The sequence below is a fragment of the Anomaloglossus baeobatrachus genome, chromosome 6, assembly GCF_048569485.1.
Source record: "Anomaloglossus baeobatrachus isolate aAnoBae1 chromosome 6, aAnoBae1.hap1, whole genome shotgun sequence".
Lineage (NCBI taxonomy): Eukaryota > Metazoa > Chordata > Amphibia > Anura > Aromobatidae > Anomaloglossus > Anomaloglossus baeobatrachus.
Genome location: NC_134358.1, coordinates 520,162,565 through 520,190,298, shown reverse-complemented (window position 1 = coordinate 520,190,298; position 27,734 = coordinate 520,162,565). Strand labels below are relative to the sequence as shown.

At 42.7% G+C, this 27,734-nt stretch overlaps 1 protein-coding gene across 1 annotated transcript in view; it reads right to left on the bottom strand.

Moving 5' to 3' along the window:
• NRP1 (neuropilin 1) overlaps positions 1–27,734 on the bottom strand; it is a 259,574-nt gene that overhangs the window by 7,236 nt on the left and 224,604 nt on the right. Inside the window, exons 12-17 of the mRNA XM_075315483.1 lie at positions 26,069–26,173; positions 20,358–20,414; positions 7,357–7,494; positions 4,319–4,593; positions 3,690–3,783; positions 3,045–3,101 (exon numbers count right to left, since the gene is read on the bottom strand). Coding sequence (XP_075171598.1) covers positions 3,045–3,101; positions 3,690–3,783; positions 4,319–4,593; positions 7,357–7,494; positions 20,358–20,414; positions 26,069–26,173 — 726 coding nt within the window. The remainder of the gene's footprint in view (positions 1–3,044; positions 3,102–3,689; positions 3,784–4,318; positions 4,594–7,356; positions 7,495–20,357; positions 20,415–26,068; positions 26,174–27,734) is intronic.

The window sequence follows — 27,734 nt, the reverse complement described above, 5'->3', positions numbered from 1 at the left end:
ATAAATAACTGCAATCAGTCGTTTCCTATAACCATCAACAAGTGTCTTACACCTCTGCTGGAATTTTTGACTCTTCAATTGCAAACTGCTTCAGGTCTCTCATATGTGAAGGTGTCTTCTCCCAACAGCAATTTTGAGATCTCTCCACAGGTGTTCAATGGGACTCATTGCTGCTACTTCAGAACTCTCCAGCGCTTTGTTTCCATCCATTTCTGGGGGCTTCTTGAAGTATGTCTGGGGTCATTGTCCTGCTGAAAGACCCAGGACCTAGGGCGCAAACCCAGCTTTCTAGCACTGGGCACTACATTGTGACCCAAAATCTTTTGGTAATCTGCAGATTTCATCATGCCTTACACAAAGTCAAGGCACCCAGTGCCAGAGGCAGAAGACAACCCAAAAACATCTTTGAACTTCCACCGTATTTGACTGTAGGTACTGTGTTCTTTATTTTTGTATTCCATTTTCGGTAAACAGTAGAATGATGTGCTTTACCAAATAGCTCTATTTTAATCTTATCTCTCCACAAGATGCTTTCCCAGAAAGATTTTGGCTTATTCACTTACATTTTGGCAAACTGCAGTCTAACTCTTTTATGTCTCTGTGTCAGCATTGGGGTCCTCCTGGGTCTCCTGCCATATCGTTTCATTTGATTTAAATATGGATGGACAGTTTGTGCTGACACTGATGCGTCCTGAGCTTGCAGGACAGCTTACATTTTTTTGGAACATAATTGGTGGCTGCTTATTCACTATCCGGATTATCCTGAGTTGCAACCTTTCATCTAGCTTTGTCGTCTAAGCCCAGGGACATTAGCTACAGTGCAATTGGTTTCAAACTTGATTATGTTGCACACCAACATAGAAACATCAAGATCTCTGGAGATGATCTTGTAACCTTGAGATTATTGATATTTTTCAACAATTTTGGTTGTCAAGTCCTCAGACAGTTCTCTTTTCCTCTTTCTGTGCTCCATGCTTAGTGCAGCACACACAGGCACAAAATGAAAATATTGATTCAACTTCTCCCATTTTTATCTGGTGTCAGGTGTGATTTTCATATTGCCCACACCTGTTACTTGCCACAGGTGAGTTGGTAAGAGCATCACAAAGTTATTTAATTACAAATTTGGAAAGGTGCCAACAATTTTTTTTGGCCCATTTTTGGGGTTTTGTGTGAAATTATGTCCAATTTGTTTTTTTATCCAGATTTCTTTCTGCTGCTCCAATACACACAAACGAAATAAACACATGTATAACACAATGTGAGTAATTACAATAATTTTCTGCAGTAATTTCAATAATTGCAACACTTTCGGCCATGACTGTAAGGATATAGGATGCCAGTTCCATGACACTCACTTGCTCTTTTATATTTCTCTGCTATGGTGTGACACTACAACTCTCAGCATGGGGCAGCTCTACAGTCACATGCATGTACATGTCTACAGGATGACGGGGCCCTGATACTTTGTTGACTTAATGTAGGCAATTTCCTTACTTGATTTAAACAAAGGGATAATATCTGTCTTATTGATCGAGCATCACAGCTGCATATTGTAGATAAGCCCGAAGCAAAAATGATGCAGCGTTTGAGATAACTGGTAAATCAATTCGGCGTTGGGACAATATTGCTGCTTGTTTATGATAAAGATATAGATTAGGCTACAAAATTATGCCGTAGCCCAAAGTGAAAAATCCCATTACATCAAATATTCGGCATTCATATGTGATGTATGATCGTCTGCTGTTTCATATTTTCTCTTTTGACATTCCCATAATATTTATAGAGACAGTATATCTGGGTCCGTCCATAAAATGTCTCCCTCTCTAGAACATCCTGCCTGCGTCAACATTTGCTGTAAAGCTCCATTAACATGGATAACATATAGAGAATGGATGAATTGGGCAAGAGCAGTGTGTGTGTTATGTGTGTGTGTGGGGGTCATATGTGGCCTCACTATGGAGTAGTGGCACAGGTCGAGAGCTATCACCATATGGTGGTATGCTCCAACACATTGTAACATGCCACCATTTTTTTGCAAATTGTCTCCTCAGTGAGGAAATAGATGAACTCTAGTGCCACCTATTGGAGGCAACAATCCTAAAAGTCAAAAGTGACCCTTTAACGAGCCTTGTCATATGACTTAGGATAGGTGGCACTAGAGTTCGTCTACTTCCTCACTGAAGAGACAATTAAGTCTCCTCACCACTGGCATGCTGGATTGGTGTGTCACTCTCCGAAAGGAGAATACCCTTCCCCTTAGACTCTGTCTTAGCTTCTTATACGGCCAGATCAGATCTCAAACTTTGCACTGAAGAGGGACAACTATCCCGAATCACTGTGTCTGCAAATTGAGGTTCTGATCTGACATAAATCCTAGGTCATATGAAAAGGCTCGTTAAAGGGTCACTTTTGACTTTTAGGATTGCTACTTCCAATATGTGGCACTAGAGTTCGTCTACTTCCTCCCTGAAAAGACAATTTGCATATTTCTCAGAGGAGCATCGTGGCTTAAAGTCTCCTCACCACTGGCATGCTGGATTGGCATGTCAGTCTCCTCAAAGAGAATAGATTTCCCCTTAGACACCATTTCTTTTTGTAATAATGCAAATGCATGTTGTAAAACATATCTTCCAGCCAGTTGGAGAGTATTTTTTCCTACTGATCCTATTATACTTCCCCACTATGACTCTGTTGTCTTACCTTGCCATTATTAATACCTTCCAACATTACTTGAGACCTTTCTAGGAGTAGATTGATCATGGCTCCCTCCACACCTCTGTAGATCCTCCTTCGAAGCCTTTATCACTCCTACTTTATACCTCTTCCATGTCCCCTAATATGTGTTTGGATGCTGAAGTTTTGGTGGCCCCAACAAATTTGACAACTCTTCTGGGAGTCCAGAAGATTTCTCATTACAAGAGTTTACGTGATGTGAAAGTTATCTGATATACTATTATCCCTACTTCTCCACCCTTCCCGATAAAGTACTACAACTAAATGCCATGGTTGTGTAACATGTCTGAGATCCGCATAGGACATACCTTGTTGAACATTTGTTTGGTCCACGGTACCTGCTCCAGATTCTGGTGGCAGAGGTCCTACAAAACACAAAAGAGTGTAATGAGTATGATTGTACAAAGAAAAACAAGTTCATGTTCTAAAATTAATTGTGTTGTTAGGAAGGCATCATGCACATGGTCAAATTATGGCTCTATACAACCAATGTGAAAAAGTAAATAAAAATGGGGGCTTCTGATCGTCTCCCGAAAGGTTAAGTTTCGAAGACATAAGGATCGGGTGGTTGGAATTCAATTGCCTGATACTTTTGGTCAGCGGGGAGATAAGTATCTGAATGGTGACAGCTAAATGTACACAGTATATTGTTATGTTCACTGTGTAGTTGTCGCTCCTGGGTACTGCAGCTCAGCTCTTGCTCACTTTAATAGTATCTGAGGTGTAGTACCCAAGAATGACTACTACACATTGAGCAGAGCTGTGCCGTTCCGGCTCTGTACACTGTGTACTTTCGGCTGTTTCAGGTTAGCAAACAGGTAATGGGTGGGGTTGTCGGATGTAGTATCCCCACCAATCTTAAATTCCATTCCTTTGAATGGGTCATCCTTTAGCAAAAACCTGGAAAAGCCCTTTACGTCATGCAATCATAGACATTATTAACAATCTCATACCTTTACAATCTTCAGGAGCAATTTTATTAGCAATGGTGATATCATCCACGGCAATTCCTCCGGTACCTTTACCAATTGTGCCCTCAACCACTACCTGGACACAGAAAAATAGGAAAAAAATAACTTTTAATAACAATCAGCCTCAGAATATATACCCAATCTAGGCTCTAGCGTAAATGCTAAAACATTAACAAAAAAATTTGTTTAAAAGAACTGAAGTCCTCAGTGGTTGATACCCTTTAATGGCTAACTGAAAAGATGGTAATAAATAGCGAGCTTTCGAGACTACTCGAGTCTCTTCATCAGGCATGGTGAAGAGACTTGAGTAGTCTTGAAAACTTGCTATTTATTACCATTTTTTTCATTTTGGGGGTTCTATTACAGATCCTGCATGTGACCAAGGATCTTAACATTAGATTTTACACATATGTGGAACATTTTGAAAGTGTATAAACCAATATTTTTACATCATAAAATACCCTGGAAAGTAGTAAATTTAGATCACTAGAACATTGGTTATCCCTATCTTGGGAATTTACCCGAAGGTAAAAGTCCCAATTTTATATGTTCACAGTGACAAATGCCAATGGAAAATTTGCAGAAAAAAACCCACGAGTGTTTCACCGTACCCGATACGGCTTTATCGGCTTGTGCAGGGGAACTCGAGCTTCTCGCCAGGTGTTGTGATATTTGCTGTCGCTAGCTACCCAGAGCAGTTGGTCGAAGCCATCTTGTCTTTCATAATGTAGTTTTATGCTCAAAGAGCCAACATGAGATCCGGATATATGATACCAGAATGTCATGCACTGGACGGCATTCATGGACGGCACAACAGGGCTGAGGAGGCGGACAACTTTACCGCTGTGTCTTTCATCAGCTTCTGAATAGATGAAGTTGCCATCACCTGTGAAAGACAGATATATTGTATTTTTCAGTGACATTGATAATTCTCATTACTAGTATGGTACTCTATGATATTGGTATGGCACACTATTACCCTTGTACAGTTCTCTATTATACTGGTATGGTATGCTATGTTACTGGTATGGTACTCTGTTGCACTGGTATGGCATTGTATTACACTCGTATAGTACTGTTTGGTACTCTCTTACACTAGTATGGGACTCTATGACACTAGTATGGGACTCTATGACACTGGTATGGGACTCTATGATACTGTTATGGGACTCTATGATACTGTTATGGGACTCTATGACACTGGTATGGGACTCTATGATACTGGTATGGGACTCTATGACACTGGTATGGGACTCTATGACACTGGTATGGGACTTTATGACACTGGTATGGGACTCTATGACACTGGTATGGGACTTTATGACACTGGTATGGGACTTTATGACACTGGTATGGTACTGTATTACAATGATATGGAACTCTATTAGACTTGTATAGTACTCTATGACACTGGTATGGGACTGTATGACACTGGTATGGTACTCTATGATACTGGTATGGTACTCTGTTGCAATGGTATCACACTCTACTACACTCATATGGTACTGTTTGGTACTCTGTGACACTGGTATGGTACTCTATGACACTTGTATGGGACTCTATAATACTGGTAAAGGACTCTATAACACTGGTATGGGACTTTATGACAGTGGTATGGGACTTTATGACACTGGTATGGTACTCTATGACACTCGTATGGCAGTCTATAATACTGGTAAAGGACTCTATAACACTGGTATGGGACTTTATGACAGTGGTATTGGACTCTATGAAACTCTACTCTATGACACTAGTATTGGACTCTATGACACTAGTATGGGACTCTATGACACTGGTATGGGACTCTATGACACTGGTATGGGACACTATGACACTGGTATGGGACACTATGACACTAGTATGGGACTCTATGACACTGGTATGGGACTCTATGACACTGGTATGGGACACTATGACACTGGTATGGCACTGTATTACAATGATATGGACCTCTATTAGACTTTAATGGCACTCTATGACACTGGTATGGATATCTATGGCACTGGTGTACTGTATGGTACTAGGATGATATTCTATACCAGTTCTCCATGGTGCTTGAATGATTACACTGAATTTCAAATCCATTAAGATGGTGTTCTAAGATGAATATTCCCTTTAAGGCCTACATTTTAGTAAATAAGTCCCATGTCAGCAGCATCACTTTCTCAGGACAGTACCTGGAAATCCTAAACACATTTCCTAATAGCAGTTGTGTCATTGTACTTGGATAAAAAAAAAATAGAAAAATAATGATTAAATATAAAAACTGAAATTTCAGAGCGTCAGTGAACTAGCGATGCCATTGTACCCAGGACCAACTGTGTGGAACAGATACCCAGTCTATTTAATGTGTAACTGCATGAGATGTGCACGGCTCACTGTCCAAAATGAAGAAAACTTGGCCGTTCGAGTACATTAGATCATGTTTCATTAGCAGCTCAATTCATCAAACGCAGTGTTAATTTTCTGCCCACTGCCCATCAAACAGTAGGGGAGACGCTACAAACAATGGTGTCCAGGAGTAAATTGATATAAATCTACCCTTTTATAAGAAAGCTCTGGTGTAACGCATAAAACCGAGCAGAATTTAGGAGTGAAGTATCACCGGCACCGGATGAATACTAATACTCCTCATTGCTCTACTAGATACCTAAGGCAAATGTGCCCAAAATATAACAAGTGATAAAGTAGTCAAAACAAGGTATGCATCAGCAGTTAAAGGCTATGGAAACATTTTGTACAGTATCTAAAGTTGTAAACTACTGCTTGCATTATTCTCCACAGCTGCATTCACAATTCTGCTTGCTAACTGTAACGGTCATCTCTCTTTGACAGGCTCAGACTCTTATTAGCATCTGAGACTCTAAATGTGTTTTTTCTTTTTGACATGCACGGGGTTAATGTCAGTTTTCCTTGCCAGCATCAAGCTCTTTACCTCTGCTCAGGTGTATTCGCTGATAACCACTCCCAACTCGGATAAATACTGTCTGCTCCCAACAGAGGGCGCCGGTTATTCTGTATTCTTTCTGGAACTAGGCCTGGAGCATGAAGGTTGTGTCTGAGCTGCTGTCTGTTGTTTTTTTTGTAACTTTCTTCCTTTCTTTATTTACCTCCTGTGTACTGTTTGTGTGTGCGTTAGCTGGATTGCATCCCATTTTGTGTGTCCATTTTGGGGTTGTGACTACTGTCCCGGTCCGTCCTTTGGGTGGTAGATGTGGAGTGAATTACACCAGGGCCTGGACAGGAGACAGGGAAACGCTGGTGGCCCAGACCTCACTACCATCAAGTGTACCTCTGGGTTGAGGGTCATCTCAGCATTAACCTACTCTGAGGGCCAGCGTAGGGGTCCCCATCCAGTCACTTCCTAGCCCTAGGAGTGACAGACTCCCCATCCAGTCACTCCCTAACCCAAGCGTGACATTACCATTGGACATAATTGATAAGATTTTTTGTTAGCTTAGCAGCACTCCTAAAATGCAGCAGGACAGGTACTTCTCCTAAATCAGGATACTGTAAAGCGCGATTAGTCTACTAATAGGGAATTTAGATTATGAGCCCCAATGGGGACAGGGAAGATAATATCTGTAAAGCGATGGGGAATATGATAGCGCTATTTAAGTAAAATAAAGAAATAACTGGTCGCGCTCACCTGTGTGATCCTGTACTGGGCCGGTCTTGCTGTTCAACACTGTCCACTTCAGTCCTAGAGTACTGTCATGTTCCCACTTACAGATTGTCTTCTCCGAGCCCCATCCAAATTTACAGTCCAGATCACTTGGTGGTGGCTCTGTAGAAACACAGAAACGCATTGGCATTGAGAAACCATTTTATGCAAATACCTTTAGAAAAGTACAAGGGTGGACTGAGAATGATCCGAGTCTTGGGCAATACTGGCCGTGAGCGCCTTTACCACCTATCATAGGTATATTTGACTTAAAGAGATATTGCCATCTTATCAATGTCTTCTAGATCCGGGTCCTATCTTTGTCTTCAGAATGCGGGTCCCCTGACTCTTGCCCGGTGTTGCAGCCATTGTGAATGAAAAAAATAGTGAATATCTCCATTAACTTCTGCAGGAGATGTGAATTCCACAGAACATTACTTGACTAGTTCCTATAGAAGTTAATGCAGAGAGCCACGTGTGGACAGCCACATTTCCAATTACAGTAGCCACCAGACGGGAGTCGAGGGCATCCTTTTTCACGAGATAGATGATGGGACCTTCATCAGACATTTTTGCCCCATTAGATGGCATTACACATTAATTCTTTACATTTGGGAGACCGTCCAAACTTATCGGATCTGTGGGCCCCGCATAGCCATTCATTTTTGCTGAAAAATGTCCAAAATATGGATATGGATGCAACAAATACAAATATCAAATATTTCAATACAGGCAACTGGAGAGAAGGAATGATGAGAATGATTACATTATACATACAATGCCATGGCATAAGTTGGTATTTTTACTATTTAGGCTTTTTTAACCTTCTTTGTTCTCCACTGCACAGATTATAGGTGGGTCAGTGATCAGCACTGTTGCATTGCAGCGCTGGGGTCCTGGGTTCAAATCCACCAAGGACCATATCTGCAAGGACTTTGTATATTCTCCCTGTGTTTGTGTGCATCACAAGGAGGTTTTTACACACATGGCTGACTGTCATGGCGGCATCAGTATCTATGGAGACTACAGGTTCTTGTACACTGCCTGCTAACTTCTCTGATGTTTGTGATCAGCGAAGGCAGACTTAGGTGTTGAGCCACAGATCTGTAGTTCATAGGCAGGTAGAAAAAGTTAGTCTCTGTTGGGCTGCTTGTTAGTCTCCTTTGATCACATGCTGTGGGGGAGCCAGTCACTTTTGCTCCCCTCCTATATATGCTGGCTGGACTATTCCATTAATGCCCGCTATAGCTTCTCCATACTGGTCTGGTGAGGTGATGTGATCCAGACTTACTGGTGGTTATAGTACGTTATTGTTGTGAGCAGTTGTCGTGTTCTCCTTTTGTTGCTCCCTTCCTGCTCTTGCTTTTCTCCTTAGTTTCTTACTGTTTGTTACTATGAGTTTGTAGTGTGTTTCAATTTTGTTTTTTCCCTGTTTGTTTTTATCTGTGTTGACATCACACTCCTGACCCTTTTTTTGGGGAGGAGGTTGGGGACAGTTTAGTGCTGGTCAGGAGAATAGTAAGGCACGGGACTCCAGCATCTCCACCATCAGGGGAAATGGTTAGGAGATTAGGGATAGCCTAGGCTCCCCTAGCATGGGGGACAGTATTGGAGCCCCCTGTCCCTCGCTATCCTACAGTCACATTGTGAAAGCTTGGATTTCCTCTGGGTGCTCTGGTTTCCCCCTCCATAAATATACTGACAGGGAATTTAGATTTACACAGGTTCTTTACAGTTAGAGCAGTCAGACTGTGGAATGCCGACCACAAGAGGTAGTAATGACAGATACTATAACAGCTTTTATAAAAGGGCTGGATGATTTCCTCAGTACACACAACATTATCGGTTATAAATAACTTAATGACAAAATGTAGAACTGGTGGAGGAAGGTTGAACTAGATGGACCTAGGTTTTTTTCAACCTAAGTAACTATGTAACTCAAAGTAAAGTACTGTGAAGTATGATGGCGCTATAAAAGCAAAGCATAATAACTACATAGTTACATAGTTACTTAGGTTGAAAAAGACCTAGGTCCATCTAGTTCATCCTTCCTCCACCAGTTCTACATTTGGTCCCTAAGTCAGTTCTAACCAACAATGTTGTGTGTACTGAGGAAATCATCCAGCCCTTTTATAAAAGCTGTTATAGTGTCTGCCATTACTACCTCTTGTGGTAGGGCATTCTACAGTCTGACTGCTCTAACTGTAAAGAACCCTTTCCTATTTAGGTTTCGGAATCGCTTTTCTTCCACTCGCAGTGTATGCCCCTGGTCCTTAGTATTGTCATACATAATAGTGGAGATAGGGGAACAAGACCATGTATGTTTACACAAACGTTGCCATGCAGTTACATAGAAAAAACACTAGATGTCACTGTGCATCAAGGTTCTCTAGTCGCAAAGGCTCATTGCCAAAACAGGCTCTGGCTACAGCAAGGGAGTGGGTATTAGATGACATTATGAGATCCTATAAAATTGTGTGCATTTTATTCCAAGCTTCCCAACAGCCGTATACAATGTAATTGCTTTTCTGTCTTTCTTTTTTTCCTAAAGGTTTAGGAAGATGAATAGAAGGATGTGTGCAACAGATAAAACTAATCTTGTTTATGTTTTTGACTTCTGCTGCCCGCTGTAAAAATCATGTCTCCAACATCCTTTCAACTCCCTGACTGCTCGCTTTTTACCCAAGGAAGGAAGCCCGTCTCGAAGAACAAAAAAAATATTCTTCCAGGAATGTTGCCGTTGTTCAACAACAAAGTCAAATAAGGTCTTAGCAATCCGACATCCTTCCCCGGCTGGTGCATATTTTACTCATGATCTAATTGCCTTAATTTTCTGTATTTTGGATGCCATATCCTCAAAAAAACAGCATTAACATTCAACCCCTCTGTTTCTCCCATCTGCTGCCAAACAATGCAATACTCTACAGAGAAGACTACTTTACGATGGTTAGCACTCCGGTGCCCAAGGGGCGGCATGTGTGAAGTGCGCCTCCTTGGAGGATTCTTGTGTTTTGCTGACAAAGAAAAACACACACCCTATAAAGGCATATATTACTGCAAATAAGGACTAGATGTCTGAAATCAGACGCAAAGTGTTAACTCTGCTGCCTTATAATACTATTTCCCCCTCTATTATGTCCATATCCCTAATAGGGCGTATATAGGACCCTAAAGCATGAGGAACATGCAAGCCCCATACATTCCCCTCCCCCCAGGGGCTTTCTCCAGAGTAATCCAACCCTGGGCATACAGAAAAAGTGTTTGTCAAAATCAGAACAATCCCTTTGCTAAATTATTATTTATTAATAATTTTGCCCCTAGTTTTTGTCTTAAAGGCAACCTGTCCAATGCAATATGCACCCAGAACCACGAGCAGTTCTGGGTGTATATTGCTAATCCCTGCCTAACTGCCCCTGTATACACTAGCATAGATAAAGAGATCCTTAGAAAAAGTGTTTCTAAGAATCTTTTACTGTATGCTAATGAGCGCAGGGAAAAGTCCCATGGGCGTTTGTCCCCCTAGCTAGTCGCCCCTCATTAGCATGTTAGCACGCCCACAGGGGCGTACTATCATGCTAATGAATACGTAGCATCACAGGATGATCTCACCCACCTCTCCGCCACCATGGCTGGATTTTGGCTCAGTGCGCATGACCCCGAGGTTCGGTTATGCACATGTGGCGCCCTAGACAAGCCAGGGGCCACAGGTAATTACACCACCACACCCTACACCCCGGTTAGGCACATCTAAGCCAGACACTAAACCCTTGTTGCCTTCTTCCAGGGGCTGATGTCCACACCAGAGGGTGGAGCCAGGCGGTTGGTCTCCACCCACCGAGGAGTTCACAGTCCTGGAGGAGGGAACGACGTTTAGTTTAGTTTTGACAGTGAAAGTGAGAGAAGCAGGGAGTAGCTGAACAGACTGAAGTTAGTCCGGGTGTGTGGCCCGGACGGAGCAGCAAGGTTGGCAGACGGTGGTGATCGTCTGCAGGAGTGGCCTATCGGAGTTTACCGTAAGGACCGTGGACGGGCGGTGGCCCGGCGGTACCGGACCGGTACACAAGGAGAAGCCAGCACCATTGGTAGGGGCTTTTCGGACCCCGGCAAGGCTCGGAGTCGCCGTGAATTTGCCGAATCCGTTAGTGAAGGGGACCTCCTGGGTTTCCAAACAGTCAAGTCCCGACAGAAGGCAACAGTCCAACCCAGTGAGACAACTCCACCGCCAAGGCAACCGTTTCTCAGGGCCAGCGCCTGCGGGCAAAAGGGGCTCCTCCGGCCCATATCCAAGCCGGGGAGCGGGTTACCGGTGGGAACCCATTGGAACCGTTTAACGTACTTAGGTGCAGGGAAAGGCAGTCACCGTCAACCTGCCGGGGAAAAGCAACAGCAGCCGTCCGTGGGACCCGTCTTTCCAGCCATGTGTTTTACCGAGAACTGTGTCATCGTCTCAGGCTGAGTGAGTACCACCGTGCCGTGCAGCACAGCGCTGCCCCCGCGACCCTGCACCTCACCAGGCCCCGCAACCCGCCTACCATCATCCACCCCTACCCCATCACTGGGCCCCGGGACAACCAACCCCCTACCCACGGAGGGGAGAACTAACAACTCAGCTGCTCCCTGTCACCGCTCCCGGGATCCCCGTCCAGAGCAGCGGTGGTGTCACCTAAATCACCACAACCGTGGGTGGCGTCACGGACAATAAATCCCCACATTCACCCCCCTTTTCACTCACGGGCGAGGAGCGCCGCTCGAGTCCCCGGGATCCGGCCCATCGCTCAAGCCACCACCGAGCAGCAGTAGCCGTGCCGGACCCGAGCAGTGGGAGAGCGCAGCGTCCCCTCCTCCGCCCGCGACACACACTACTTTAGTTTGAAGCCAGGAAGCGTACACTCGGCTTCATAGTGCGCATGACCCAAACTCCGGGGTCATGCGTACTGAGCCAAAATCCCCCGTCGGACGCTATGGCGGCATAGAGGTGAGTGAGATCATCCACTGACACTGCACATTCATTAGAATGATAGCACACCCACAGGGACGTACTAAGATGCTAATGAGGGGCGACTAGCCGGGGAACTAACGCTCAGGGGGCTAGTGCCCTCGCTCATTAGTAAACGACTCGTAAGATCTTTAGTAATACTTTTTCTAAAGTTCCTTTATCTATGCTAGTGTATACAGGGGCGGTTAGGCAGGGATCAGCAATATGTACCCAGAACTGCTCGTGGTTCTGGGTGCATATTAGACCTGACAGGTTCCCTTTAAAGAAGTCTGATTGTGCCATGTTAATCAAATTTTGAAAAGTGCTAGGAAAATATTTATTAATTCTTGAGCCAAAAAACAACAAAAAAATTCTGCAGAAATTATACTTTGGGACAGTTTAAACTTTGTCAAGTTAATTAAAGTGAATCTGTCAGCACGTTTTTGCTATGTAAGCTGCATCCAGCATGATGCAAGAGATAACAAAGAAAGTTCAGGCAAGTCTGTATTGTCAGAGTCCCATCTTTTGTTTATTTGCTATGTTTGTTTAAGCAGCAGGACTTTTGTCACTACTGGACTGGAAAATCATAAGCAGAGAAGTCTGACACGCCCCTGCTGTGATTAACACCTTACTCTCATTGTACAATCTCTATGTAGAGCCTGGTGTGTGGGAGAACAGCTCCTTGGGCTCAGCTACATGACTATCCCTAAAAATTCAGATTGTGTCAGAACGGCTGCAGCCAGTAATCTAAGTGATACGATGTTGGATTCAGAATCTCTTTGCCTACATTATGCTGCTCTCAGATGAGGTAGCAAAAACTTGCTGACAGATTCCCTTTAAGGTGCATCTTTTATTAAATTGCACAATTAGCTTCAATGCGTGCACTTGATTTGAGCACCTGAGTATAATAGAAAGTCAATGGGGGACTCAAGCATTTTTCCTGAAGATTTTCCAGAAAAATGCTCATGTCCCCCATTGACTCCTATTATACTTGGGGACTCAAGCCTCGCCCATAAGAACATCCATCTGCTCTAAACAAGTACCGAACATGCTAGTGCTCGCTCATCACTACGAATAGTCGAGCATGGTAGTGTTCGCTCATCACTACAAGAACCCGAGTATGGTACTGCTTGCTCATCACTACGAGTATAAGAGCATGGTAGTGCTTGCTCATCACTATGAGAACCCAAGTATGGTAATGCTCAGTCATCACTACGAGTATCCGAGTATGGTAGTGCTCGCTCATCACTACGAGTACCCGAGCATGGTAGTGCTCGCTCATCACTACGAGTACCCGGCCATGGTAGTGCTTACTCATCACTACGAGTACCTGAGCATGGTAGCGCTCGCTCAATACCAGGATTACCTGAGCAAGATAGTGCTCGCTCATCACTACGAGTACCCAACCATGGTAGAGCTCGCTCATCACTACGAGTACCCATGCATGGTAGTGCTCGCTTATCACTATGAGTATCTGAACATGGAAGTGCCCGCTCATCACTAATGAGCAGCACCAATCTCTCCGGTGCTGATGGTTTGGTACTGTGTATCAGTGTAGGTCAATGCGTCAGTTTGAGATCCTGACTGTTTAGCACACAGAAGATTGTCTGATCTGGATATTATTGAAGCAAACCTTCAGCTGGAGAAGTAAAGTATAAGATTAGTAGTAATAATAATGGTATGTCTAGCGCCTGACAAGCCGACTAGGGAAGCTATAGCAGGGAAGAAAATATTTTTAACTGTCTTTGTAGCTTTTGTGCTGCTTCAATTACCTCAGTCCCAATTTTTTTCCCTATGGTATTTTCTCCATTTCGAAAAGAAAAAAAAGCAGATTTTCCAGTGTGCGCTGTCTCAGGACGGAGATCAGGTGGATGGGAAGTCTGCGTGTCTAGTGGCATCTTATGGCTGTGCCAAGGTTATTACAACTAAGTAGCTCACAGGGAAACCAAATAGGTTTTCTCTTATACTGCGCGGTGTAATAGCCCTGATATCATGAATGAAGCTGCATAGTAATAATGGGTATTGCTCTGAGACTGCAGGAATAAGTGGCCGCGGATTGCTGTGGTTTCTGTGGTGACAGTACATCTGGGGCACTGCAAATGATTCTTTAGAGATATTCCATCTACAAAGTTCACATTGTAATTTGAATGATGGAATTACATTGTTACACACGGCGCTGCCAGGTACCGAAGGTAAGACATGAAATCAGTAAAATGGCGTTATGTAACCAGTCAAATTTATTATGTGTTTTTCACTAACACAATCCTCAACTCTGCATATTGTAGCCACATTATATGTGTATATTGGAATATCATATATACACTATATGGGCAGTAGTATCAGGAAGCCCCTCCGGCCCCTCACCATGCCTTCTACCTTTAATAATATCTGTGAAGAACGGCTGGTGGTAAAGATCTCATTGATACCAGTGCAGTCCTGTAGGAGCTATCTGTGTAAAAAGTCAAGCCATGACCAGTGGTGTAACTAGAGGGCGATGGGCCCCAGTGCAAAATTTGGACCAGGTTCCCCCAATGTTAGTCGGAAGTATGGGCACCTGTAGCATTCTAAATCCTATAAATCCATATGAAGTGCCCTCCCCCATCATTATGTAGTAATGTCCCCCATCCTGGTATATATGTCCCCCATCCAGGCATATATGTCCCCATCCTGGTATATATGTCCCCCATCCAGGCATATATGTCCCCATCTTAGTATATGTAGTCCCCATCCTGGCATATATGTCCCCCATCCTAGCATATATGTCCCCATCCAGGCGTATGTTCCCTATTTTGGCATATATGATCCCCATACTGGTATATATGTCCCCATCCTGGTATATATGATCCCCGTTCTGGTGTATATATGGTCCCTATTCTGGTGTATATATGTCCCCCATCCTGATATATATGTCCCCCTTCCTGGTATATCTCGTCCCCATCCTGGCATATATGTCCCCTATCTGGGCATATATGTTCCCCATCTTGGTATATATAGTCCCCATCTTGGTATATATGTCCCCCATCCTGGTATATATGTCCCCCATCCTTGTATATATGTCCCCCATCCTCTATATATGTCCCCCATCCTGGTATATATGTCCCCCATCTTGGTATATATGGTCCCCATCCTGGTGTATATATGTCCCCCATCCTGGTATATATGCCCCCCATCCTGGTATATATGTCCCCCAATGGTATATATGGTCCCCATCCTGGCATATATGTTCCACATCCTGGTATATATGATTAGGATTTTTTTTCACATAAAATATACTTTAATTCTGACAATATCCACTTTCATTACATATTGTGGTGGTCACCATGCAGATTCAATGGAGATCCATTTTATCTATAGGGAAAATGGTACAGCTGCCATTTGCGCCATTTGGCATCACATGTGATGATGACATCAACTATGACATCATCATTACAAGAAGGAAGGTGTGCGCACATTAGACAGAGTGGCAAAGCCCAGGCTCAGACAATGTGACCGCCAACTCAGAGGGCACTGCACGGGGCATCTGTGGCAATCACTCTGAGGACCATCTGAGCTTGAGGTACTGATGGAGGTACTCATAAAGTCTTTGCACTTGGTGTTAAAATAGCCCTTGTCAGTATTAATTTAATGAATATGAGCTGCCTAAAGTGGCAAATTCAGCTCTGCCACCTCCGTAACTACAATATCATTACATTTACTAGTGTTAATGCCAAACCTGGTCTATTTAGAGATAAGGTTTCTTGTGAGAATTTATGCAATCACTGAGATCGATGTCTCATGACTGCTGACAGCTGCACAAACCCAACAGTAAAATATTATCTAGAAATGTAAATTTGGAGATTGAACAGTGTTGGATTGAGGCCTCCTCTGCCGTCTTGTCACGTGGCTCTGACAGATAAAAATTGGAAGATTCCAATAACTTATAATATAGAAATAACAGCTGCAGGGAATGCTATATGGCGCTACATATTGATAGGTTGAACATATGCTTAGCTGTAATTTTACTTTAATCTGAATGTGGGAAACAGATAATGTCATGCTGCACTACTGAACATGTGATACCAATAGTGGAGGCAATGACTGAATCATAGTATATATTGTCTATTAAGAAAAATACATTGTTGGAGTGTACGCCACCATGTAAGGGTGCTACTGTGATCCTTTGATCTGTTTTGTGGAAGTCAAGGTTCAACGTACATCAATGGCCCTATGAAAAAAACAGATGTTATCCATTTAAAGGGAATCTGTCAATAGATTCATGCTGCCCAAACCAAGAGCAGCATTAATTGGACCCTTGCTGCACAATTACAGCAGGTATGTTTTGGTGGCTGCGTAGTTTTTAGATCCACAGAAAAATGAGACTAGTCCTGTGGGGGTGGACTGTCCACACAATGCTCCAGGTGATTGATGGGTCATTCCCTATGTACACACATGGAAAAGACTTGTCAGTCACTTAAATCAGTGTGGGGAGAAGCCAGTCAGTGACCACGCCGGTCTGGTAACATCTCTATAATACCCAGCCAGATCTTCAAAAGATAATTTCTCTAAAACATCAGAGCATTTTAGAGAAAAACAAACCTAGCTGCAATCGTGCATCCAGGTTTTGATTCAGGAGCCTTTTGGTGTAAAACCTCCTGGGAAGGAGGTTAACTAAGAGTCTAACGGGTATTTGCCGTAGCCTCTGATGGTGAGGATGGGCTTAGCTACTGGTAGACACCAGGTACCACTGCCAGGGCAGTGTTCAGGACTGTGTCAGCTGACTCCCTGGGAAGGGACGGGATCAGGTATGGACAGGCAGAGTCTTTAGTACAGGTAGGTGCAGGCGCAACAGCTGATGCACACAGGTTGGCAGGTGTAGACAAGTATGGAGGATATGGCAGAGATAGGTATGGTTTAGCGGGTACAGTAGCCAGTAATGGGCATGGGATCAACGGGACCTGACAACTAGCTAGCAAAACAGTAACAAACTAACAATGTTGCCCAGGCACCTCCCCTAGTGGGAGGATGCCTTAAAAACCTAGTACCTCTCAGCCATAGGCTAAGAGGCACTTTTGGGTAATGGTGCCCTGGACCTTTAAGAGCAGAGCAGGCTAGAGTGCACGCACCCTAAGTGCACCCTCAGGAGACCTGTGCTGCGTGTGCAGGCCCCAGGAGCAGGAACACATGTGGACAGCTGAAGAGGTGAAAAAGGGCGCAGGCTGGCCGTGGCAGGGACGGTGGCAGGCATTACATTTGGTTTGGGCACTTAGAATCATGTGACAGTTTCTTTTCAACAGAATATGGCATTGGGTATCAGTTCTCTGTGGATTGCACTCTTCCTTCCTTTACAGGAACCAAAACAAAGTGATCAAGACTAACGTCAGCATACGTGGAAAGTTCTATAATTTACCAATAACAGCTCATTTATATATACTTTTTTTGGGGGGAAAACTCCTTTAAATTTACTAATGAATGACATAAAATGGACAAGTATTGCTTTTAGAGGAAATTATGGAAGATATAGTGCCAACAGGTTTGTAAAGACTCAATACATGTCATCCAGAATCCATGTTTTTTCCTTCCTAGATCTATTCATAGTTTTGTCAAGAAAAATAAGTGATGCTGTCATTGACCTGCACTACACAGTGACTGTGTGACTTTGCCCATATGCTAGAGTGAAACAAGTGATGAAGCCATAAAAGTCTGACTGTGAACTACAAGTGGTTCAGACACTTAACATTTACATGCCAGCGATTATCTTGAAAAAGGTCCTTATTATTTTTCCGCCAGAGTACACTATTGATCCTCACCCACATCGCTGTCATCCTATTTAATTAAGTTTGCAAATAAAAAGGAGGTAAATGAAAAAGTTTTGAAAAGGCCTCGTTAAATCCTCTCTTAGCAAATTGAGCTGCTTAGCATTCACACAAACATGGCACATTCCTCTGCTCACCATGGAGAATCTACATGCGGAGAAAGGGACCAAATATATTTATGGAACAAACAGGAACAGATGCTCCGACACTTTCCAGAGAAAGAGAGTAAAAAATGGAATGGTCTGTGCATCAGTTCGGAAAATAAGAAGTATCAATATGACCACTAAAGAAGCACAAATCACCAAGCAAAGGCATATTGATGATGATGTCTGTAAAGCGCTATGGAATTAATAGCGCTATATATAAGGGGCTGAGTTTACATGTCCTGTAATAATCCATTAGAATGGGTCCTGCAGAGATCCGTTGGGAAAAAAAGTTCTACTAACACAACTTTTTTGTCCATTGCTAAATAACTGATTTCTACCGGATCCGTTTTTTTTTAACATTGGAGTCAATGCGCCGTTAACAGATTACTATTTAGCCATCCATTTTTCTTGCCTTTGTTACGGATCCATTTTTTTCTTACAGGAACCGTTTCAAATGGAAGATAAATAACAATCCTTTAACGGGTCCGTTCTACATAGATTCCCATGTTAAAAAAAACGGATTCTGCAGAAATAATTGTGCCAACGGATCGCTGCAGAATCCATTCTAACGGATGATTACAGGACATGTGAACTCAGCCTAGGTGACTAAAATAACTACTCTCCAGAGATGCCCAGGTGGCTCCTCAAGCAAGCAAAGTCCTCCGGGACTCCCAAAACAGTTTGAAAATCCCCGCCATGGCAGAGTTTTCGTAGTATTGTCCTTTATACTGACGTTGGGGTGCTGTTTGTCACGCTAGGTATGGGGAAGTATCAAGCGCACGGTAAAAGGGAAGGGAAGGGAAATCCTGTGTCTAGGGAAAAGAAAGATGATGACCCTTGACCAAACCTACTGCTGGTCCCTGGAGTCCCTCACCACCCTAGATAGCTTCTGCACCTATGTGCTGAGCTGGATACCTGACCCTACTGTAGCTATCCCTAGTGCTGGGCCCTAAATAGGGAGCGGATAGGATGAGTTCTTCATCAACCCCATTAAACACTATAGAAGACACAAGGAGGACACACACAGGGGAAAAGTATGAACTACTTATCATTAAATGACTCAGGTAGAAGTACAGCAAAGTTTTCAGAGGAGAGGAGTACAAGCCACTTGCTTGCACCCAGGGTTTGAATGAACTGAAGAATATAACCAGCACCAGTCCAAAGGAAGGAAGGGGTATATAATCACCAAGAGAATACTAATGATAAGCATCTGGGTGGAAGGCGAGCTCCTGCTGTGTCCAAAAGGGGGAGAGATGCATTTGGCAGGAAAGTTACCTATACCAATGAATACTGACAGCAGGAACAAGGGAAAGTCAGGGAGCATTTTGTGCAGCCAAACGCTGTGACCTTGTATGGCCCGAAAACACATGACTGTCTGTCACCCGTGACATTGTTTTATCAGACTCAGCATCAAAATACAGATTTTAGGGCCAAAAGAGAATATAATCAGAGAAAATGGAGGGTTTATGCCAAAAAACACAATTTTCCCATAATCAATTCTTAAAAGTTGGCACACATGAGCTTTAGCCGACTATCAAATTCATCAATAGCGCCAACATTTTTTACACCACAAATGTCACTCTAGTCCCGAGGCGCAATCCAAGCCAATGATAAGATACGCCAAATTCAGTAAGTGGAGCTCATCTCCTAATAAATATAGCACATATTATTCCTGAACTCCTTAAGACTGGGATACAAACCATTAATATTAATGAATCAGGACCATTATATTTTTGAAAAGTAGCAAAAAACTGAGTAACCGCAGAAAACCCAAGGAAGCCGAGGAAATATAACAAGCAATTATTGAATATACACAGAAGAAGGCGTCATTCTTGAATAAAGGACCCCTGGACAGGCTGTATGACAGTCCATAGGTCTGTGTTATGTCCCAAAAATTTTATTTGGTGGATCAAAATGGCCTCTATCTTGACCATGATATTGTAAAGGACAACTCAGATTAGCATATGGGTTGTTCTATACCATGGACCTGTCACCTGCTGACACATGGGCAGACGTCCATGCTAAAGTTACAGTATGGTGTCAATAAATAAGCAGGTAGTGTATCTGTTTTACCTGATTTTGTGATGTCTTCCGTTGTTGGTGTCTCCGTACTTTGAATTGTAGTTCCAGCTAAAATAAAATAAAGAACATTATTAACATTATTATTGCATTTTGCAAGCGCTACTGATTCCAATGTAATACGACAGCTAAAAAGTAGCGTCTATAATAAAAATGGTAATATATTGTACATCAGTCATATTAATAGAGCGGTAATGTTGTGCAGATCACACTCATGCGCTATATATCAGATGCACCGTCACAAAGTGTTCACCGGTGCGAGAGGATGGGGCGTGCGAGTGCCGGGAACTTGTTTGATTGGCGTATATTATCTCTCTTTTATTTTTATTATGTTGAGTGCATGGATTATCGGAAAACAGGAAATGTTGTGTTGGCAGTAATCATTGTTGTCTATGAAAAATTGCTTGTTAGGTAATTGGTGAAAACCAGCCATTCTCTGCACGAAGCTAACAGTCAATTGTCAAGGCTGGCAGCACTCTCTGTGTTCAATAGTGATGTATGTGGTGCTCATCCTCGGGAGTTCACAGCCTTGAACACATAGCAATTTACAAGCAGAACGGCAAACACTTTGGTTTAATGCAAAAAGTAAAGCAAGTTTAACAATCTAGCCATGAATTACAGAATATAATAGGTTTCAAATCAGAGTTTTCTCAAGGAATGCTCGTAGAGTAGAGCAAAATGATCTGGTGCAGCAGCCACACCGGCTTCGCATCGGTAGTCCATGGCAGCCAAATTAGAGCTCTACAAACCTCGTCCAACCTGCCGGCTTTTCAGGCATTTCTTTTGAATAGTAGGCTCGGCTTTCCAGCATGACATATGCATGACGATGTGCCAGGCTTACTAGTTAGAAGAAGTGCCAGGGATGATGTCTGGTATAGAGAGCTCTGGTTCGGCAGCCAAGGACTACAAGCATGGCTGTTAGACCAGGCTCCTTCAAGTCTTTCTACTCAACTCTAAATGCTTGAGGAAATTAAGGCAATTAAAAACCAGTAAGATTTCCCATCACAAGAGATCTTACTGGTACCATGACTCACCATGTATCCATCATCTACCTCCAGTTCACATTTTCGAATACCACAGACAGCATAATTATTCCAGTAGGACCCAAGTAATGCTTCATTTCACAATACATTTAAGATCCTGATACTTTGTTTTCTTTTTTTATTTTACTTTTTGCTCCCTTTTTCCAAGAACTATAGGTCCCAATTCATCAAATGAGACTATTCCAGAATTACGGAGTTAACTGCTTTGAAACATCAGAAAACATTTCACGACTTTTGGCGTCTTCACTCCAGTTTTGCCCAGCTCTTCCAAAATAAGCAAAGCTATGACAAAATGGGGGTGTGACACCAAAACTCAACTCTTCTAACTTAATAGCTGCGGCGTGCCTTATATTAGAAATCTTACTCTAGTCCCTGCCTGGAGTAATACTTGTAGAGAGACGCTCGTAGGCACATGTAACTTTACAGATGTGCCTGAGTCATGAAGAGTCTCTTAATGAATCAGGCATATTTGACTCTATAAGTCTGGCTCCAGCACTTGGGCACATTGGACTCCACGCCCACAGTGAACAATGCCGGAAAAAAAGAGCGACTTAAAATGTTATATATTTTAAATAAACCTTTTTTTCTTTTTACTGTATTTTATACTCCTCAAGGGGACATGAATCGCTTCAGTATTGCAGTATATAGTAAAAAATTCACAGTCTTTATGAAGCCCAGCCTGTGACTTAGCTTTGTGGGGTGCCAAGATGATGACGTAGTTAAAGAGCAGAGATCAGAGCTTGCTTTGATCGCTTCTGATAAAGACAGGTGCTGGATGTATAACACAGCTGACATTTGTTTTGTAGAGCAGGCTCAGGTGCTGAGCCTGCTCCATACAGCAGCATTTGACTAGTACTAAAAATGTAAGTCACAGGTTTAGGGTATGTGCACACGCTGCGTAGTGGCTTGACAAATAAACTGCAGCGTTTTGTCACTGCATGTGCATTTCAAAACGCATCCAAAACGCTGCGTTTTGGATGCAATTTGAATGCATTTTGAATGCAGTTTGGATGCGTTCTGCATGCGTACTCTCCGACAGGCAGAGAGGGTAAAGCATCCAAAATGCACAAAAGAAATGACATGTTGCTTTTTTAAACGCATCGATTTTGTCAAATATTTGGCATCCAAAATGCTGCATTTCAAAACGCAACGTGTGCATGGAATTTGCTTAATTCTCATAGACTTTGCTGGGGACGCAGAATGCATTATTATTATTATATATTATTATTATTATAGAGCTATTAATTCCATGGGGCTTTACAAGTGAAAAAGAATATACATAAAAACTAGTACAACAATCATTAACAGTACAAAACAGACTGGTACAGGAGGAGAGAGGACCCTGCCCACGAGGGCTCACAGTCTACAGGGAATGGGTGAGGGTAAAATAGGTGAGGACAGAGCTGGTTGCGGAGTGGTGTACTGGACTGAGGGTTATTGTAGGTTGTAGGCTTGTTGAAAGAGGTGGGTCTTTAGGTTCCTCTTGAAGCTTTTCACGGTAGGAGAAAGTCTGATATGCTGGGGTAGAGCGTTTCAGAGTATGGGGGAGGCACGGGAGAAATCTTGTATGTGATTGTGGGAAGAGGAGATAAGAGAGGAGTAGAGAAGGAGATCTTGTGAGGATCTGAGGTTGCGTGCAGGTAGGTACCTGAAAACTGGGTCAAGGAGGAGACAAGTTGTGGATGGCTTTGTAGGTCATGGTTAATGTTTTGAACTGGAGTCTTTGGGCAATGGGAAGCCAGTGAAGGGATTGGCAGAGTGGTGAGGCTGGGGAATAGCGAGGGGAGAGGTGGATTAAGCGGGCTGCAGAGTTCGGGATAGATTGGAGGGGTGCAAGAGTGTTGGAAGGGAGGCCAGAGAGCAGGAGGTTGCAGTAGTCGAGGCGGGAGATGATGAGGGCATGTATTAACATTTTAGCTGATTCTTGTTTAAGGAAGGCTTGGATGTAAGAGATATTTTTGAGTTGTAGTCGGCATGAGGTGACGAGGGCTCAGATGTGTGGCTTGAAGGATAGAGCAGAGTCGAGGGTTACTCCAAGACAACGAGCATTTACGCTGCAGTTTAAAACGCTGTGTAAACGCACGAAATAACGCAACATGCGTACACAGCCTAAAAGTTGCTCTATGCTTAAAAAACACAATGTCGTATGTCTTTGTAGAAATTTTGGATGATCTTGAAGATTATATAGGTCTGTAATGCTTGCCATGTACACAAATACAGTGAAGATTGTGGATGTGGCTGTTAGAGATCTCATCTTTATGTGTCTATGTTGAGTTGTTTGCAAAGTATGAGCATATAAAAATACTTCTGTAACAAACTTCAGAATTTTTTTTCTTGAAATTCAATGATGACAGTATTCTAAGATATTCATATAACGCAAAAATGAAAAAAAGAAATATGAAATGGAAAAGATTACTTTTCTTCCATTTGGATGAACTCCTGGCAATATCAAAGGGTATAGGTTTACCGTAATAAACTTTGATGTGAAGTGAAACTGGCATCGATTAAAATGAGATTCACACTTGAGGCGCTGGTAACAATTACCGGGGCTTGTGTCACTCATGTGTTTTTTATTCATTTTATAACTTACCCTCAAGTAAATGATCCCAAATGATCTACGTCTGACTATCGCATTACATATGAATGGCAGCTTGTGTGACTTGTTGAAAATATTAACAGGTGTAATAGATCTCTAAGCAATCTGGGCAATTATTGGATTATTGCTTTTACAACAGTTCTGGGAAACTCAAATATCCTGCGCCATTGTCCACCATCCCGTATAAGATAATGAACTTTCAAGCCAGGAAAGTAAAGAGGCTTTTAAGGATCCAGTAATTATTGCATAAAAAAGGCAAAAACATCCACCCTCATAACACCATGTTGATATTTAACAAGGACCATGTGGTTAAGCTTCACATCCATCAGTGGCTTATATTACTCTTGGGTTGGGATTTCTCAACAATTAAAATGAAAATTACCAACGAAAGAAATTCTAAACTGGACTATTGTTGACTTGTTGGCTAATACCGACCCTAAAACAACCTTTGTTTCAATGGTACAAGATAATATTTTCCAGACTTAGGATTTGATAAATCTTTTCATGGGGTCTACACATATATATTTTTTCCACCAAAATATTCAACAATTAGGATGTGTTAAAGTTATATAAAGCACCGAGCAGGTGATGTGTTAATAACATGTAAAGTTTTATGACGTGTAACCAAAGAGGTCCGGGGAGAATAATGAATTTTGAGCTTTTAAACCTATCACTTTGTTATTCCGTTTGATTTATTTTCTTGACTTTAGTCGTATGGCTGGTGGTCTTGGTATTGTTAGGTCTAGTATTAGAGCTTACACCCAATGCTATTTTTCTGAAGGATTAGTGTTATATTATTTGTTAATACGGCACCTAAACAAATTCATGGGACTATACTGCTACCCCAGCAAAGTATGGTGATCCCAACACAGTATAATCCCCAAGTATGACCTTCACACAGCCCTCCATGCTGTATAATGGGTCTACACATCACTCTACACTGTATAAAGGGTCCCACTAGCCCTCCAAACAGTATAATGGCCCCCAAAGAGCCCTCCATATTGTATGATGGACCCCACACAATCCTTCACACTGTATAATTAATTGCATACAGTATAATGGCACTCAATATCCCTCCATAAAGTATAAAGGCTCCCTCATCGCCTTCCAAATAGTATAATAGCCTTCACTTAGCCCTCCAAATATTATAATGGCATATCGACATACTGTAGCCTTACATATAGTACAATGAGCCTCACATTGCCTTCCATATAGTATAATGCATTTCCAATAGTCCTCCATATGGTATAATGGGCCCCACATTGTCCTTCGTATAGTATAATGCACCCTCTATAGTCCACCATATATAATGCACCCTCCATAGTCCTTAATATTGTATATTCCACCCCCATAGTCATCCATATTGTATAATGCACCCTCCATAGTCATCCATATTGTATAATGCACCCTCCATAGTTATCCATATTGTATAATGCACCCTTCATAGTCATCCATATATAAGGCACCTCTCCCTAGTCCTCCATATAGTATCATGCACCTCCATATATAATGCACAGCCCATAGTCCACCATACATAATGCACAGCCTATAGTTATCCATGTAGTATTATTGCCATTGTGTACTCACTTATTTAAAAAAAAAAATACACACCTCTTCTCGGTCCCCGCTGCTCTGGTCTCGGCAGGGAGGGATCTAAAGCTGAGTCTTCAATTCTCTGCACAGTGGGTGTGATGAAGTGACGTCATCTCACCCGCTGCGTAAACTCTCAGATCTCAGATGTAGTGGAGGAATGATGGAAGAGAGAGTGGACAGGGAAGCGCTCCCTCTTTCATCTTTGCTGTCAACTGTATCGGCATCAGCATTGAAAGTGTAATGCTGGGGGGGGGGAGCTCAGTGTTGGCGCTGGCCTCCCTGACTCACGGACCCCATAGCGGCAGCATGGTCTGCGAACACTGGCGGTGCGCCACCGCTGCTTCAGACACCCAAGCTACAATTCATATGGAGTGATTGAATTAACCTAACACTGCTCTAGGTAGTCTCATGTAATTGCTTCATCAATATCTCATACTAGCAAAATGAAAATGGCCACAGAAAGGTATTGTTACCTGTCAGCTTGTAATCTTCACTGGTCCCACTGTGGCAGGGAATCTGGTCATCATCACACTCATCTTCAGCACTGATTTTGGGTGTGGTGGGAACAACTGTTGGTGCTGAAAAAAAGGTGGTCAGATTTTTAGATTCAAGGTTTCTTTCCTACTATGGTTTTCACATGTAGTCTTTTATATACATATATAGTGAATTGCGATGAGCAAATACCAAATATTCGGGTTTGGATTATTCGTACCAAATACCTGGTACTAGTTCAGTATTCGTCATGAATAACAAACCTAATGCAAGTCACGGGGGAACACAAGCATTTTTCTTCAAGATTTCCCAAAAAATGCTCGGGTTCCCCATTGATTTGCATTAGGTTTATTATTTGTGATGAATACTGGAATAGTACTAGGAAGGAAAAAGGTTTGTTCAGCTCACCCAATCCAGGAGACACACAAAACCGGGCTGTGCACGGTCAGCAGGCTAGAATCCAAGGTGAGAAAAATCCAGCATCAGAGTCCAGTAAATATAAAAAGTCGTAGAAATTTATTAGAAATGCATTAAAAAGTCCATCATGTAGAAAATAAAGTCCATGATCAGGGCAGAGGACACGTTTCGGACTTTGGCGTCATTACTCTTAAGGGGGCTTTACACGCAGCGATATCGCTAGCGATATCGCTGGTGAAAGCACACGCCCCTGTCAGTTGTGCATCATGGGCAAATCGCTGCCCGTGGTGCACAACATCGTTAAAACCCGTCGCACGGAACTTACCTGCCTAGCGACGTCGCTGTGGCCGGCGAACAGCCTCCTTTCTAAGGGGGCGGTTTGTGCGGCGTCACAGCAGCGTCACTAAGCGGCCGCCCAATAGAAGCGGAGGGGCGGAGATGAGCGGGCGTAACATCCCGCCCACCTCCTTCCTTCCTCATTGTGGGCAGCCGCAGGTACGGTGATGTTCCTCGTTCCTGTGGTGTCACACGTAGCGATGTGTGCTGCCGCTGGAACGATGAACAACCAGCGTCCTGCAACAGCAACGATTTTATGAAAATGAACGACGTGTCAACGATCAACAATAAGGTGAGTATTTTTGATCGTTAACACTCACTCAGAGCTGTTACACACAACGACGTCGCTAACGACGCCGGATGTGCATCACGTAATCCGAGACCCCGGCGATATATCGTTAGATACATCGTTGCGTGTAACGGGGCCTTTAGAGTTAGGGTGACAACGCCAAAGTCCGAAACGCGTTTTCTGCCCTGTTCATGGACTTTATTTTCTACATGATGGATTTTTTAATGCATTTCTAATAAATTTATACGAATTTTTATATTTACTGGACTCCGATGCTGGATTTTTCTCACCTTGGAATAGTACAAGGTATTCGGCACGAATAACCCAAATATTTGGTATTCGCTCATCACTAATAATGAATATTGGATAATAAATTGGAGGTTCTAAATATGTGTAGACCTGACGTCACAACAGTCTTTTAAGCAATATGATTTTTTTTTTCACTGGTTGAAGATGACCTGGACTTCTTAAAATTTGGTTGAAATTAAGTTTAAAATTGGGTTAATTAAATTGTATATTAAAGGAGATGTCCAGTTTTAAGTTAATATTAATAAAGCTCAACAGACTGAAAAAATAAAAAAAGTTTTCCAACTTTTTACCATACT